We start from the raw sequence: 17,358 nt of genomic DNA on the forward strand, positions 1-17,358 counted from the left end.
AAGACGACAAGAAATGCAACCAGAGAAACCACAGAAAGATCTAGAATATAGATTTTTTTTAACTTAATACAAAATTGGCCAATAAATTGTACAGCAGATTTTATTCAGACAATATTTATACTAGATGCCATCAGCTTTAACTTCATTTGGGGAAAGTTCTATGGCCCGCCTTATACAGGAGGCCACACTCGATGATCAAAATGGTCCCCTCTGGCCTTGGAATCTACTGACTTTTCAAATCAACGGTATCAGTGGATCCCAGGCAGAGCCCAATGCTATGAATACATTGTAAATTCATTCTGAAACCTCTCTCTTACCTGTAGCATTTAGGACTGTTCAGGCATATTTAATTTTGTTTATAGGTTTACATTATGCTTATCACTGTTGTAATTGAGGACCTTACAGTACCTATAGAATGAAAACTAAAGCTCAACACTCTCCACCAGATTTATCTATCTGAAGTCAGTCCATGTTAAAAAGCAAAACAAAACAAAAATTTTCCTGCCCCAGTGGTAACTGATCACTTGTTTTCTTTGATTAATTTGCCAGCTCCATGCAGGTTGCTATTACTCTAATTGAAATGCATTTCTCACTTCCTGCTTAGAATGTCTTACAATAAGGCAACCTTATATCAGACCCGTAACTGATGAGTTGGGTTTGTAATGACTTCTTGCATTCTTTTTAATTCTAAAAAAATATCCCAGTGCCTTTGATTCCCTCCTTTTTGTGTGTGCACCACAATACAGTAGGTTGTGCTGATGCGAGTGGCCTAAGGACAATATGCTAGCTGATATATGGTACACTGTGTTGCTGAAGGAGGAAACAGTATAGTTGGGTAAAGGGTTAGGAAAATATTTGCTGATATATACAGATGAATTATCTGAGATAGCTTAGCTGATACACAGCTTATCATTGTCTTTTTAATTGTAAAAGTTCATGATAAAACTCCTAAGCCAATAGCAGTAGCAGCATATATAAGAAATGTCACACCCGTATCATCGCTAAAGCTGCAGTAACTGCTTTGATTTGAGTTGAAAGTTCTCAAAACGCAGTTCAGTTCTCCGGCTTTAGACTCTGTGATCTCTTAGCCTATGGACTAGGAATGCTGCAGAGGCAGCACTCAGCTTCCAGGTTGGGATGGAGGACTGATAAGTGTTGACCGTCCAGATAGTTTAAGGAGAATCATTGTCAAGCTAGGAATTACATCCTGGAAGGATGACCATTTCGACAGAGATGATGGGAGAGTTGTAGTGTGGAATGCTCCAACAGGATAGTGCGGAGGAAAGTAACTATGGGCAAGTTTCCATGTCACATTTGTCACTAATTGCTCACCTTTGCAGTCTTGCCAAGAACTGAACAGGTTATGGAGTCTCAGCTCCCCTCTCATTTCTGTGAAAGTGGTCTCTCCATGGCAGGAATGAGGCACACTTGCTGGGAAGGTGTGTGTAGGAAGCTTGCACAGCTGCTGCTCATTTTTAACCAGTTCTGTGGCAGGGGGAGGGGAATATCTGATCTCAGCCTGTTGGGCTGTCAGACCGGCACTTTTTACCACTATTATTTCAGTGTGTATTTCAAAAAGAGAAAATAACTGAAAATGGAAACATCTCACCACTTTAACCCTTCTGAAAGTGCAGTGGGCATACTGATACGCTGTTACCTGGAGAGAGAGCTCTGAGCGTGGTGTTTTGATTCACCTTGCTCCTCTCTTCAGATGTGTGTGATACAGTCGGTTTGTCTTCAGAGGTCATTTGGTTTCTTTTTCCCGTGGTGAAGAATTATTTTCATTTCCCTCGTCCTGTTTAATCTGTTATCTAATGCGGTTTTTTGTTAGGAAATCTTGGCAACCTGATAGGGAGATTGGCCTTGAAATGTTGCCTCCTGTGTATCAGTAGTTCCCGTATTCCGTTTTGCAAATATGTAGTCTATGAGAAGAAGCTGTTTGCATCTCTTCTATTTTTATAACCCCAAGTATTTTCCACTGAAAACAATTTCAGTGCAGCTGGAATCCATTTTTTACCCTAATTGACAACAGGGAATATAAAATTGGAGCTCCTCTGCCTAGTCAAATGCAGGTCAGTAGAAACCAAACATTGCTACCATTTGCCGACTCCTTCAGGGGCGGCTCCAGGCCCCAGCACGCCAATCACGTGGCATCACGCAGGTCAGGGTGTGGACACTTGTGCAGCCACCACCTGTGCTTTGCTTGTTCTGTGAGTAGCATGCCCCAGTCTCCAGAGCAGTCACCAGCTCAATACTCCATGAATCCTGCTTTAAAAGATTAAAAGAGGAGCAAATAAAAAGGTCTGGGCAGTCTATCAGATACACATCTTTCTCCTTTGTATAATTCGTAGCATCCTGATTAAGCATGTTTCAGACTTGTGTTAATGGTAGCTTTGATATGTGAATCTTGTGTTCATTTGATTTTGGGTTCCATTATATCAAAAAAGAAACAGGAAAAGGACAAAGTTGCATGAGCAAACAGCCTAGGATAAAGAATAAATAAAGGCACATTATAAATAATGTCTGAGATATAGAGTGTTCAGAAAGTGCCGAGGGGAGAGGAAAGACCTCTGGATGTGTTTTTGCGGAGCTGAAATGGAGATCTTAGGACACTTTGCAGAGAAGATACTTTGTGGGTTCCTGGAACTGCAATACTATCCAAATTTTCCAGAGTGCTAAAGGAAATGTACTGGCGAGCAAAGGCATTTGTAAAGATTAAAGATGAAACCTCTGAACAGTTTGAATTGAAAGCTTGAAAGTTGCTATGTTAAAATACACAAACTACAGTCATGGTATGAACCAGCAGCAGGGGATTATTTTCCCCATTCTGCATTAGCACATCATGTCAGGAAATTTGGCCTCTTGCCTTCAGTGTGTTAAAGAATGAGATCTGAGACAGCCCTGCACGTAACCCAAGCTATATGCAGTCAATGCATGGAGAGTTTATATGTATATTTGCCTTCTGGTCCATAGTTCACTTGCATGTCACTGCATATAAATGCAGTGATTAGGGTTTGAACTGGATGAGACTCATACATTGCATGCACTGAGTTTTCCAAGAAGACTCCCATAATATGGAATTAGTGCTGTTCTCCTCCCTTCTGGTTGTCTTTTAGAAAGAAGTTTTGTTCAGAAAAGACCCCCCCCCCCCACATAGCAAACAACCAGTGAGCTTTATTGATGGGTTGAGGGCCATTAAACTATAACAAGGAAAGAGAGAAATACATTACATCTATATTGGGGGGCGGGGGGGGGGAGCATATCCCATGGTTCTTTGTGTTGCAGTAAGATGAACTGCTGTTTGATTCCTTTCCAGTGAATTGTGGAAGAACTTTTCTGCCCATCTGGGCACCCCAGGAGAACTGTGGGAGCACTGGAGGACTATCAGCACTTAAGTGGTTCAGCCTGCATCCTCTCTGCAAAGTGGGTGGGCAGGTTACCAGTCTAAATGAGAGCCTCACCCGGCCTTCAGCCTACCCTAGGATGGGCCAGCTAGCTCAGGCTGAATGTACCACTAAACTCGAGCCAAAGTTTTTTGTGTGTGGCTGGGAGGATGGCTTAGGTGCAACACCCAAATAAGAGCCCCGGTTAATTCTGCAGTGAAAGCATGTTCTTAAGATCAGCGGGCTTCCCTGATCTTTGGAGAAAGGTTTAGTTTCCTTAAGACCTACTTAGCCCACTCAAACTGTGTGAAAGTGAATAGGAGTCAATACTATTTTAATTTATGCTTTTTCACCCAGCTCTTTGGCATGTAAATTACACTTCTTGAGACTCCCTTATGCTTCAAGTGTGTGGGCATTGGTGAGTCTAGGAAAGACTACGTGAGTGCACAGGGGTCTAAGTTACTGCTGACAAATCGCTGCTGAATTTGGCTGTGCAGGGTGAAGTGTCTTGCCTGCGGCCTCTGAGTAAATCTGTTCCAGAAACAGGGTTTGAATGTGCAACTTTTATTTGCTAGCTCAGACCTGATTCAGTTGACCGGAGGTTTCTCAGCAAGTGACTTCACCAGAGCTCACTTTCGTGTAAAATGGGGATGATATTATGTGGTACAGAAAGAGATTGTATTTCATAGAGACCTAGGTAAGGAAGCATCATGATTTTAGCATTGTACCCAACCCTTTGTCCTCTTACTTTAATGACAGAAGCATACATGTGAAGGTAACTCATCGAAGGAACAAAAACGGATGCACACAGAAGGCCCATCAAAGGAAAAGGTAGGTTAAAATGTGAAAGGGCAATGTATTGTTTTTGTTCTGTTCCTTGAAGTGCCAGCTCTTCATCTGGCTGACCCAGGCAACTTCATGGCATCTCCATGTGGCAACAGTAGCTGGGAGCTTTTCACATCCTAAGATCAGTTGTACTGATTCCTTCCCACCACCCTCTTCTTATTTAGGATTTCTCCTAAAATCTTGGACGTTTTGTTTGTTTACTTCCTTTTCAAACACTCAGGGGAAACCTGGTGAGCAATACAAGGGCTGTTCCAACACAGATGACACTAAATAACTTCTTAAAAAGACATGTACCTGTCATAAACAGATAATTAAGGATTAATGTCTCTCTTACCTGTAAAGGGTTAACAAACAGGGACCCCAAACACCTGACCAGAGGACCAATCAGAAGACAAGATACTTCCAAATCTCATGGGAGGGAAGCCTTTGTTTGTGGGTTTTGGGTTTGGCTTTGTTCTCTCTGGGTCCTGGGCGGGACTAGAGGTGCAACCAGGTTTCTGCCAATCTCCCTGCTACAGTCTCTTATCTATTCAGAATTGTAAGTAAGAAAAGGCTGTCATAGTCTTTTAATTTGTTTTTTATTTCATTGGCATATGTGTACTTGCTGGGAGTAGCTTAAATTGTGTTTCTGCTGGAGAAAGTTTCTTTCTATTGTTTATAGTTGAAAGACCCTGTAACTTTTTACCATCTAAAGTGCAGAGATAAACCTTTTACTTTTTTCTTTCTTTTTATTAAAAGTTTTGCTTTTAAGACCTGTGTGATTTTTTTTCTCCTAGTTAAGGTTCAAGGGAATTGGTGGGGAGAAGGGAAGGATAAATTTTCTCTTTGTGTTATATTCACGCAGCTTGTATTGCCTCTGGGTGAGAGGGAAGGTAACAGTCCTCTCCGTGTGGTGATTCAAGAAGTTGAATCAGGCGATCTTTATCTGTTTATGACAGTACCTTTGTGTGCAGAGGGAGAGGGCTGGATTCTAATCTCAGACAGCTTGGTATGATAGAGAATGGGTCACCCTTTAGAGCAGGGGTCGGCAACCTTTCAGAAGTGGTGTGCCGAGTCTCCATTTATTCACGTTAACTTAAGGTTTTGCATGCCAGTAATACATTTTAACATTTTTTAGAAGGTCTCTCTCTATAAGTCTATATTATATAACTAAACTATTGGTGTATGTAAAGTAAACAAGGTTTTAAAAATGTTTAAGAAGATTCATTTAAAATTAAATTAAAATGCTGATCTTACGCCACTGGCCTGCTCAGCCCGCTGTCGGCCTGGGGTTCCGTTCACCTAGGCTGGCAGCAGGTTGAGCGGGGCCTGTGGCCGGGACCCCAGCTGGCAAAGGGCCGGCAGCCAGAAACCCCAGGCTGGCAGTGGGCTGAGTGGGGCCGGGGGCTCAGTCTGCTGCCAGTCTGGGGTTCTGTCCACTGGCTCCTGTCAGCCAGGGTCCTGGCTGCCAACCCCACTCAGCCTGCTGCTGGTCTGGGGTCCAAGCCCTCCCCACACCTTCTCCCTGGTTCTGGCCTATTCTCTTCCTCTCTCTCTGCACTGAGCACAGGGCTGGGGGTGAAGGAGCAGGCTGGGGGTTGGGGTTCAGGGTCTGGCCAGGAGCTAGAATGAGGAAGGGGGCTCAGGGTTGGGGCAGGAGGTTTGGGTGTGGAGCGCTTACCTGGGCAGCTCCCATTTGATGCGAGGGGTACAGGTGGGAATGTGGGAGGAGCTCCCGTTTGGTGCTCAGGGTGGGGATGTGGGGGATGCAAGAGTCTGGGCATAGGATGTGGGGGGGCTGGGCATGTGTGGGGAGTGCAGGAGTCAGGGCAGGGTGTGTGTGAGGAGGTTGCAGGAGTCAGGGCAGGGGGCTGGAGGTGTGTGAGGGGGTGCAGGAGTCAGGGCATGGGGTGTTGGGGGGCTGGAGGTGTGTGAGGGGGTGCAGGAGTCAGGGCAGGGGGTGTTGGGGGGCTGGAGGTGTGTGAGGAGGTTTCAGGAGTCAGGGCAGGGTGTGTGTGAGGAGGTTGCAGGAGTCAGGGCAGGGAGTGTTGGGGGGCTGGAGGTGTGTGAGGGGGTGCAGGAGTCAGGGCAGGAGGTGTTGGGGGGCTGGAGGTGTGTGAGGGGGTGAAGGAGTCAGGGCAGGAGGTGTTGGGGGGCTGAAGGTGTGTGAGGGGGTGAAGGAGTCAGGGCTGGGGTCATGAGGGTGTGCAGGGGTCAGGGCAGAGGGCTGGGGGGTGGGCTGGGATCAGGGAGCATCTCACGGCAGGGGGCTGGAGGGATATGCCCTGATTCCACCCCCTCTTTCTCAAGGCCCTGCTCCTGCCTCTTCTCCGCCTCCTTCCCGATCTGAGCAGCAAGGGCACTGGGGCTCCTCTTCTCCCCTCCATCGCAAGGGTCATGGGTGGCAGGGAGGGAGAGGAGGTGGGTCAGGAACCCAGCACACTGGGGGAAGAGGCAAGGGAGGGGGAAGCTTGGCTGCCAGCGGAGCCTGCCCTACAGCAGCAGCTGGAAGGAGCAAGCTTCTGTCCCCTGCCCCCGGCAGAGAGAGCGGTAGGTGGGGGGCAGAGAAGAGCGGGCTGGGCCAGGCAGGATGTTTAATGGCACGCTGCTGCCTGCTGAGGTCCCGGCCGTCGGCCCCGCTCAGCCTGCTGCTGAGGTTCAGCAGCGGGTTGAGCGGGGCCAGCGACGGCTGCAGCGTACCATTAAAAATCAGCTCGCATGCCGTCTTTGGCACGCATGCCATAGGTTGCTGACCCCTGCTTTAGAGTGTGTTGCAAGGCACACTCCTCCTCCATACTTCTCTGGGAACAGTGAAGTGAAGGGTTTTGGCTTACTGGGCGTGAGGTCTTATTCTTTGTGGTGGGCTTCTGTAATATGAGGTGTGTGTATGTTATACAGGAGTTGTCATCTGCTGACGATTATGGTTTTATTATATTGTATTATTTTAGGGTCTTTGTTATACTGAGACTTGGGTGGGAGTCTTTGTATTTGTAACAAGGATATTTATCCTTGTTTTGTTTTTAATGTGTTTACAGCACATAGGGTTTGAATAGGCACTTGATTGCACGCACGTCTGTCTTGGGGGCAATCCACCACCTTCCCTCTTGCCCTGTGTGTTAGTGGATTTCCCAGGTTTGAGTGCTGCAGAAAGTGGCTCTTTATAGTGACATATAAAATCAGCATTGCTTAAGAAGCTTGCAGGGCAGGCCGTTGCTACAGGCATCCGCAATAGAATATAATTACTGTCAGCCTGGGCTAGATATGACCTTGGCTGTGGTCGTAATCCCACCTGCTCAAATTTCAGGACACGGGTGACTAGAGATGGAACCCAGGCCTCACACATGGCAGTGCATGACAAAATCACTTGGTCATCAGATCAGGACTTGGTGATTTAGCCGGCAGTATGTAAATGAATTACCTTTGGTGTTGCTATACAGGGTGGGGCCAGATCCTCAGTGAGATTCAATGGAACTACCCTGATTTACACCAACTGAGGATCTGGACTAGTGGATTGTAGTAAATAATTAAACCCTTGAAATTAGTACTTATTATTTTGTGGCTGTTTTTAACAGAACCATTCAACGCCATTGAACAGCAAAGACGGTTGTCGGTTTTCTGAGATTGGCTGTTCATTTAGGGTGAGTAAAATGCCGCCTGCTCCTATTCTGGAAGGTCTCCAGTAATGTACAGTCTCTACACTCCAGCTGCTGGCATGAACCAGCCAAGGCACTAAACCAAGGATGGTTTCATTTGGTTGGTTTTGTTTTGTTTTGTTTTTTTGGTAAAGGGATAAAACTTAATCTCTCCTGGCAAAAAAGAAGGGAAGGGTGTGGAACTGGCTTTTGACTGTCACAATGCATAGGAGTGAAATTCAGCTGGGGACACTTTTTCCCCTGCAGCATATCTTCCGCTCAGATTAAATGGGATGGTTCTGTAATTATACTTCTCCAGCTATATCAGGTTTGATATTCTGTCATGTATCAAACAGTGTCTGCAAGGTCACTGTATCCCCCACAGCCTTAACTGGTTTCTAAAATCTGCTTTGGATTTTAGTGTGCTCTTACTGCCTTGTAAATAGATATGTCTCATATATTTTGTGTGCAGTGCGTGTGTTAAATATTGATCGACTTGAGAATCTAGCTGTTTATTTGCATAGCACCTTGTTAAGTGGAGGAATTTTGAACAACTGTTTTCTTGTTAATGTAACATACATGTCATACACACACAATCGTCCAGGAGCTAGGCAGCCGGTTGCTCTCCTTTGAAATCTGGTGCTATGGAGTCAGGCCTGTATCCTGAAGGCCTTACTTAGGTTTATCTCCCAACTCCCATGAAGTTGATGGGCATCTTGCCTGACTAAAGGCTAAATGAGGATTTGGCCCTAAGTCATTTATTTTAGTTCAATAACAGCGTCTTCTCCTCCCAATAGGGCAGCAAAGAGAAGACAAAAGAGCATGAGAAGTCTGCAGTGGGGACCCACTTAATGATGCTGCTGCAGCATATAAAGCAACTGAGGGCCAGTTTGTGCCCTGTTGGTGGAGCTGCAAATGGCATCATCCCACACTTAGCCACAGCAGAGTGTAAAGTGAAGGGTTTGGAAAGAAAAGTCTCCGATCTCCAGCTCCAAGGGGCCCTGGAAGTCAGTGGAGATCTGGAAGTGGACTGTTTTCCTGGCTCATCTGTTTGTGAGGAAGAGTCAATTCTGCAACAGCTTGTAAGGGAGAAAGTGATTTCTGAGCTGGAAAACAAGTTGCACGTGTTTGAGAATATTGTGGCGGTGCTCAACAAGGAGGTGGAGACCTCTAACCTAGAGATCGCAGCCTTTCGGAGGAAGAGTGGACTTGATCAAGATGTAATACAAAGTCTGGAACTGAAGGTAAACATTTATTATGACTGTGTGTCTGTGTACAGTTTGTGTAGTGAGTACATATGCACAAAAATCATGGAGGGTGGGTAGGCATGGTCCAAACACAGGAGTGGGAGCCTGGAACTCTTGAGTTCTAATCCCATCTCCAAAACTCCATCTATAGCTTTGGTAAAGTTTTCAAACCTTGGTTTCTAAAGTAGACCTCTAAACCCATGTTTAGGCACCTAAAAGGTATGGAGAATTATGGGTGCTCAGCATTTCTTGGATTCAGATCATAAGAGAGCAAGGCACCTTGGATCAGATACAGTACGATCCTCTTGAGCTAACATTGTGCATTTTAAAAATTTCTTATCAAGGTGTTTTTAAAAGCGCGCTCACACGCACAACTCTCCATAGTGTGAGGGCACAGGTGAGAGTCCTTGCATTATTGAACTGCCTCTGTAGCAGAAGGTCCTGTAGAGACAACAGAGTGGGTTTGAACAGGGATTGTTTTTTTTTCATTTTTTTTTTTCAGATTACAGAGCTGCACCGATGTCTGACACAGAAAGATGCAGGCCTGAGCAAACTCCATAAGCGTCTCCAGTCTTTCGAACAAGCTTCCTACGATGGAGTCTTTTTATGGAAAATTACAGATGTCAACAGAAAGTACCATGACTCTGTGACTGGAAGAGTAGTCAGTTTGTTTTCTCCAGGTAAAAAACATCAAGTATACACACTAGTAAAATCTAGCTCTTGAAAACCCAGCAATGCCTCAAGAGTGATGCTCCTATCTACTCTTTTGACCAGTGATTCTTTAAAATAGTACCCAGATCTAAGACATTATTTATAAAAGGACACACTAGTTCTGTCTGTTTATAATACAAGGCAAGTTCTGCTCTGTAGTTATAGTTGACCCTCTCTACCTCATGATTGTAAGGGAAGGGTGCCCAAAGGCCAAAATACAGTGCCAAGTGCGTAAGCCAAGCAGCCATATTTGATGCTGGGATATGTGCACCATGAATAGCTGTGTGGATCCAGCCACTCTTCAGAGGCTACTTCAGCCTAGTGTCACTGGTCTGACTGTAGCTGAATTCTAAAGCACCTGTATGCTGACCTTCTCTAGTGTACCTACAACTGCTTCTGCATGCTGTTAGCCATAGCAATGCATATGTGGAAATGGGATTTATGTTTTTTTAAAATTCCGCTGCAAAAAATTGTTCTTGCGCCACGGGCACAAATAATAGCAGTGGGGCTGGAAACAGTTTGAATTACAGCCACAAGTCAGTTGCTTAATGATATGAATGCTGGTATTTGGGCTGGCAAAAGCAATGTTGATGGAATTTTGTGGGCCCCATTTGGACTTGTAGAAAGGGAAGCCCCACTTTAGCCCAGTTGAAAAACTTGGCCTAGAAGTATTTAGTTCAGAAAATAAAAGGGTAAAAATAATATGGACAGTGCTGGATTTGATGTTGTCAAATAAAGTATCTAAGAAGTGGTTGTGAAACATATGCTGTGCAGCCTAATGTTGCCCACAAGTTCTTATGTTGCTGCGCTGTTTGCTGTACATGGCTTTCATTTCAGTTTATTTGCCCTCTATCTGCTGCTAGTTACAGTGACATCTGCTGGATCTGCATTGTTTCATCCCAAGTAAAATCATTTGATGTCACTCTGAGAATGTCTTGAGTGGCCACTGCAGTCATTCTCCCCAAGAAATGAAGTGATTAGATAAAACACGCTCTTGTGGGTAATTACAGATCAGCTTCATCAACCTATGAGCCATTAAAAGGACTGGACCTTCAGTGCTTGCAGCTGGAAATCCACAGGGTATTCTGTTTAGTCTGCCATGCTCATCACCCTGGTCTCAGAGCACCTGTTGCATTTTAACCCTTTTGCATATGTGAGAGCCTAGGAAAACAGATTTTTTCAGAGACTGTTGATAGGCTCTGGCCTGACTAACCACAAGTTCTAATTTTCAGCTTTCTACACTGCGAAATATGGCTACAAAGTCTGTCTGAGGATTTATCTGAATGGCGACGGAACAGGGAAAGGAACCCATGTTTCTCTCTTCTTTGTTGTCATGAAAGGGGAGTATGATGCTCTGCTTCCATGGCCTTTCAAACACAAGGTAAAAAGAACATACTTCTCGTGTTCATAATGCTGAGATGCTTAATTCCCCTTTACCGGTTTTTCTGCTGTGAGGTATCACAGCTTTTTTTTCTGCTGCGTAGAACATAAGGGTAAAGCAGCCTTCACACCTGATCCCACATTAGAAGCTCCCACAGATGTCAGGCAGAGTCTTTCCACTGAGTTCAATGGAGCTGAAGCATTGCTTCATTCCCCTCTCCTATCACTACAAGCCATGCTGTAATCAGGGGCAGAATTCATCTTAAAACAGACTGGGATTGTACCCAAAGAGATTTGCTCCTATTGAGATTTCGTGCTTCTGCTCTGTAACATTTGCAAGAACCTAGAATCTCAACTATATCTTGAAACTCTGGGTTTGTTTTATCTAAAGCTTTGTCTGTGATTAAGCCAAAGCGTATCATTATCATTTCTATATCTAAATAGTACAGGAAGTGGCTAAAGCACAGGAGTTGGAGTCAGGAGATCTGCGTTCTGTTTCCATCTGCGCCTTTGGGTGCTCTTGGGCATGTCCCTTACCTACTCTGTATCTTATTTTCCCGAGTTGCACAGGTAGCTTGATGATCAGCAACAATAATAAAGGAAAGAGAGAAAAAGTTTAATGTGGTTCTGATCCCTGTTTTAACATTGACTCTGATGTAGCAATAGTTCTGTAAGCCTGTCATATAAATAACCATAGTGCCAACCAACCAGCCAAGGAGAATAATGAATAAACCTTCAGAATTCATATCACTTTTAAAAGCTGTTTTTATATTTTATATTTCAAGCTAAATGACAGTAAGTTAATAAAAGTAATAATGAGCAGAGGAAATTCTAGACTGTTTACTTTGTTCATCCCTCCTAGACAGCAAGTTGAGCTGTCTAGTTCAAATCCAAACCACAATAATAGAGTTACTTTAACAGTCTTAACAAAATTCATGTGTTATTGTTCATAATGTCAGGAGAGGGGGGAAGAAGGAAAGTTTTTGCATCCTGTAATTCTCCACCTAGACAGAATTTTGGACTTCCTTTTATTTTACAAGTAGCAAAGTTTTTAAACATTTGAGCTAGGAACCATTGTAATCTCCCTTGTTCTCATTAGCTGACCTTGCCAGCTAGGAAACATTCGTTTTAGTTTGCATTTAGTTTTCGATAGAGCATCCAGCTGTTTTTGTAGCACATTTGCACTTGTCAAAATGCACAGGGTCTGAATGCTTTTGTGTCTTTGATTTTTGTTTGTTTGTTTTAAAATGCAAGAAATCATTATTGTTCCTGTCTTCCCTCAATTATTTTTCAGGTCACGTTTATGATGCTTGACCAAAACAACAGAGAGCATGTAATTGATGCTTTTCGTCCAGATCTGACTTCTGCTTCATTTCAAAGGCCAGTGAGCGACATGAATGTTGCAAGTGGCTGTCCCATGTTCCTCCCTTTGTGCAAATTACAGTCACCCAAATATGCCTATGTCAGAGAAGACACACTTTTCCTTAAGTGTATTATTGAAACAAATTCATAAACCCTGGAATAAGGGTACTTGCCAATACACCCATGGAAAGTCTGTCTAGGGAGAGCCTTCAGCTTGAATCCTTGTGTGTATTTTCATGCCCACACAAAATCCAGTGAGTCAGATCCTGCAGCTCCACTGACGTCATCTACACCAGCTGCAGATCTACCCATTGTGTTTACTTTCTCCATAGTGTCTTAGGCACATTGCCTCATGCCACCAGTGCAAGTGGTATGTTGTTGGAAATGATCAAAATAGTGTTTTAAAAAAACTCAGTTGATACTCTTAAATTCCAGACTGAGAGATAGAATCTAGTCAGTCCCAGCACAGGTGCACGTGTGGGGATGGTAGAAGGAGCATGCCTCTTCTTCCCCCATGCCCACTCCTATCTCTTCACACATGTCCAAGGGGCTGACCAGATTCCTAGTGGAGCATAGTCCCTGCTCCTTTCTTGTGCTCCTGTGATTGCCCGACTTCTAGAAAGAAAGAGGTGAAGGCTGAGCCTTAACTCTGCACCCTTTGTAGAGAAATGAGTATGCTGTACCCTCCCCAGAGATTTGTATTCTGTCTGTCATTGCATTGGGATTCAGATTTTCCAGTCAGTCACACATAGAGACACACGCATCAGCTAGCATAAATGGGTGTGTAACTTCAAAAGCGGTGGGTTGTGGCTGAATATTCACAACTTAAATTCTTTGCACTATATGATATGATTTTGGTGTTTATTTTATACACTGTAGAAATATTCTTGCACATTAGCCATGTGATTGTTGGTTTCAGCCAGATTTTATTGTGTCATATGAATCATGATGTTGCATCCTGTGAGTACGTCTTTGCTCTTACTAAAGGGAGGAGCTTGACTCTAGTAGGTGAGAAGAGGGAGTTCCCCTTGTGACCCTCAACACATTCCTGCTTGCATCAAGAACCCCACATCCACTAGTTAAAGCAGCGGATAAATTGCATCTGTGGGGTTTTTTAAGTGCTCCATCACTTTCTGAAACTCCAGGGCAAGTGACTTTATTATACAGTATTTATTTATTTTATCTTTTTTCTCTATTTTTTAATGTGTTCTGATGGTGGGACCTTCCTTTAGGTCACAGTAATTTTTAAAATGTTGCAGTGAAAATGTTCACTAGAAAAGTTTGTGGCATTTATTTTTTTAAATAAAGCTAAGGAATGAATAACAAAAATTGTAAAGCTGGGAAGGCTGGCAGCTATTATATAATACGTATGTAGGGTTGAAATACAACCCTTTATCCCAAAGAGAAACTTACAAACACCCCCTTTGTCTCTACCCCATTCTTTCTCCATCCCTGCTCCCCTAACCTCAGAGCCTCATCATCCCCTGCTTTCTCTTCTTACGGGCCATTCTGGGTGGATTCAGTGCAATTCTTTTTGCTTTTGTTGCATGAGTTCCTGAACTTTCAGCCAAAACCATGCTAGCATTGCAGCCTGTTTATCTTAGGGTTTTCTGTAGCACCGATCACTATAGTGTCTAAGCACTTGGGACTTATTCCAATACTTATGCATGTGAGTAACTTTACACGTGAATAGCCCCTTTGAAGTCTATAGGATTTCTCACATGAGTAAAGTTACTCATGTGTTTAAGTTTAGCCCCGGTGGACACTGAGAGGATTTTGAACCCAATACACTTTAACCACTGATTAAATCCTGTCGTGGGTTCACAGACCCTCTCAGAGCTACAGTTACGCCCTGCTGAGAGCAAACTGTAAAATGGACACTGAGAAGAACAGAGTGAGGGAGCAAAACATCAGTGATGGAAGAAGAATGACTACATGGTAGCAATTAGCCAGGAAAACAGAGAAGACAATTCCATGTAAGATGAGGAAGAGAAGGTGAGAGACTGCAATTCTCCAATAGGTTGCAGAGCAGTGAATTATTTTTGGACTGATGCTGTAACTCACAAGATTGCAGTGGTAACTCATGTCCCTGTCAAATTGTTTGAAAGCCCAAATACTGCAAGCGACCCTCCTGGTGCCACAGCAAAGGAGTCTCTGCTTGGTACTGCAGTGCACTCCTGTTACATCCATGGGGCTGTGGAAATTAACTTTTACCGTATAGGTCAGAAGTGTTGCGAAAATCTTTCTGACGTCATTTAACCCTCTTCCATGGGAAATCCAATGGACAGGGATTGTGAAGGAAAATGCTGGAATACTGAAGTGTAATTCCAAAGATATGCCAATGATTTTGAAATCTTCAAAGAATGAGAGGAAATTGTGCTGCAAAGCAGAAGGAGAAGCATGTCAAAGTCATTGGAAACTAGCATTTACCAATATCTTCTAGTGAACAATTTGGCACAGGCAGGAGACTGGACTATAGTTAAACTAATGGATCTTTTCTGTTGCTGATTTTTAAAGTGCCTCTGGACTCTGCAAGTCAAGTTTTCACTAAAGCGACCTAAAGAGCAGTGTAGTACGCCTTAATAGACAGTGCATTATTTATAGTATTAGTGAAGTGCAGGATGATGAAGGATAGTTAAGCACTGGAAGAGGTTACTGAGGCGGATGTAGAATTCCCATTCTTGGAGGTATTTAAGACCATGTTAGACAAACTTCTGTCAGGGATGTCTAGCTATACTTAGGCCTCCCTCAGCCCGGGGGGATTGAACTAGATGACTCCTTGAGGTCCCTTCCAGCCCGACAATTATATAATTGTATGAACTGCACTCCAAGATGTAGGGTCATAATTGCCTTTGTCACTGACAGGCGTTATATATGTTTGTTAAGAGGACAATAGATCTTTGAATAGAGTATAGAAAACAAATTGCCAAAGCACATCAGACTGTAGCCTTTAAAACACTCCAGTACGTATTCCTATGGAATCTCTTTGCAACCTCCACTTCTCGTAACACGTTACACGTGCTAAGTAGCATCTCTGCACTTGGGATGCTTGGAAGTTGTCATGCATTTATCAGTTAATCTTGTGACTCAGTTCCACAGAGAAATCCGTATTCAGTAAATTAAAAGGCTTCAAGACTTGAAGTTTACAATGAAAGACGTTCTGGAGCCACTGTGGAATAGCCTGTTTCATTCACAGTAAACCAGCAGTGCTGATTGACATGGGATTTATAAGGACTGAGTCTGGCTGACGTGATTATTTTAAAATATGGACTTTAAAATACTACCTATAAGTGCTGAATTTTTGGTCGTGCTTAGGAACGTGGCAGAAGGGCGGAAGAAAAAATAGCGCTGAGTTGTAATTAAAAACAACTTGTGTTAATATTGTGAGGAAAATCTGAGCCATTTACTTTTTATAGAAATTTATTTTAAAATTCACTCCTTGCAGAAAATGGTTATCAGATAATTCAGATGCAAAACAAAATATTTAAAGAGATACTGTCAGCACCCTAACATGTGAGTTTGGGCAGCAGGGGGCACAGAGTTCATAATATAGCCCCCAATCCTGAATTAGATCCGCTTCCAGGAACAAGGTTAAATATTTTCCCAAATCCCCCAGTGCGGTGCCTGATTTGTGAGAAGCAGGTGAAACTGTTAGTCTGCTTTTATTGTGCAAGCTGAAATACAAACCATAGTTAGACATGCAGCAAAAATGGTGAAAAGTTCTTTTACTCTTAATAATCTAAAGCGTTTTTCCTGACCCAGGGTGGATTTTTCAAATCCCTTGTTTTTATCTTGACAGTGCCCTTTTCAATAATTAGTTGTAATGAAATATCAAATTTCCAAAAACTACAGACAAATAACTGAATAAGCTTGCTTATGAAGGAGTTGGGTGTTCTGTCTCTCTCTCTCTCTCTTTTCTAGGCTTAATATTTTCAAGCATGTTAAAAATGTTTTTTAGGGGCAGAAAAGTATTTTTCCTATAATATCAGTCCATATGACCGCTGTGAAGTAGTATGTGGGGAAAGAAAATTACTCTTTGTAATTATCTGTGTAATTTTAGAAAATGGAGTCTTTACATCAGCTATCCATATTTTCATGCTGTTTATTTATTTCCTAAATAAAGCTAATTAATCTCTAAAAATGTGTGGGTTGATTTAAAAAATGGGGAGCAACTGACTGACAGTTATTGTTATAGCATTTTGTTTACAGACACAACTCAGCACCCATATTGTCATTATTTATTTATATGGTACTAGCCCCAACTGGCCTCAACCAAAGGAAGGCTCCTGTTATGCTCGGCACTGCACAGACACATACGAACAGAAAGTCTGTGTCCTGAAGAGCTTAAAATCTAAAGGAACCAGACACAGAGTCAGTGGGAGAAAGGAAGTGGTGTTGTCCTCCTTTTACAGCTGGGGAATTGAGGCACAAAGAGATGAAGTGAATTGTCCAAAGTCACACAGGAAGTCAGTGGCAGAGTTGATAACTGAACCCCAGAAGATCTCCAGAGTCCCATTCCAGTACCTTAATGACAGGCCATCTTTTCCTCTCTGGTGGATATTGGTGTGCAGGAGGGTGTTGTCCATCATGGAACATTTTTATTTGCTGCAATATTGGATACATTTAAATATTAGAAATCTTTTGTGTCTTTCTAAGCTAATACAATTCTAGGAAAGCTACAAAGGGTTATATGTTGCTTCTGTTTCTCTTTTACTCAGCAGTGTAAGGGGAACCAGCTTCTGTCAGGACTGACCGTGTACAGACTTCCACGCGTTCCCCGACAGGTTTGGTGGGAGGAGAATGACCCAGGAGATCCCA

The 17,358-nt window shown here is 43.3% G+C and overlaps 1 protein-coding gene across 4 annotated transcripts in view; it reads left to right on the top strand.

The window, feature by feature from the left end:
* Positions 1-16,675, top strand: part of TRAF1 (TNF receptor associated factor 1) — a 65,874-nt gene extending 49,199 nt beyond the window's left edge. For all 4 annotated transcript variants that reach the window (XM_050926704.1, XM_050926701.1, XM_050926702.1 and 1 more), the window contains 6 exons: positions 4,143-4,214; positions 7,781-7,846; positions 8,638-9,084; positions 9,590-9,767; positions 11,031-11,179; positions 12,473-16,675. In XM_050926704.1, the coding sequence (XP_050782661.1) occupies positions 4,143-4,214; positions 7,781-7,846; positions 8,638-9,084; positions 9,590-9,767; positions 11,031-11,179; positions 12,473-12,691 (1,131 nt within the window). In that variant the 3' untranslated portion in view covers positions 12,692-16,675. The remainder of the gene's footprint in view (positions 1-4,142; positions 4,215-7,780; positions 7,847-8,637; positions 9,085-9,589; positions 9,768-11,030; positions 11,180-12,472) is intronic.
* The last annotated feature ends 683 nt before the right edge of the window (positions 16,676-17,358 follow it).

This window comes from Gopherus flavomarginatus, chromosome 17 (assembly GCF_025201925.1).
Source record: "Gopherus flavomarginatus isolate rGopFla2 chromosome 17, rGopFla2.mat.asm, whole genome shotgun sequence".
Lineage (NCBI taxonomy): Eukaryota > Metazoa > Chordata > Testudines > Testudinidae > Gopherus > Gopherus flavomarginatus.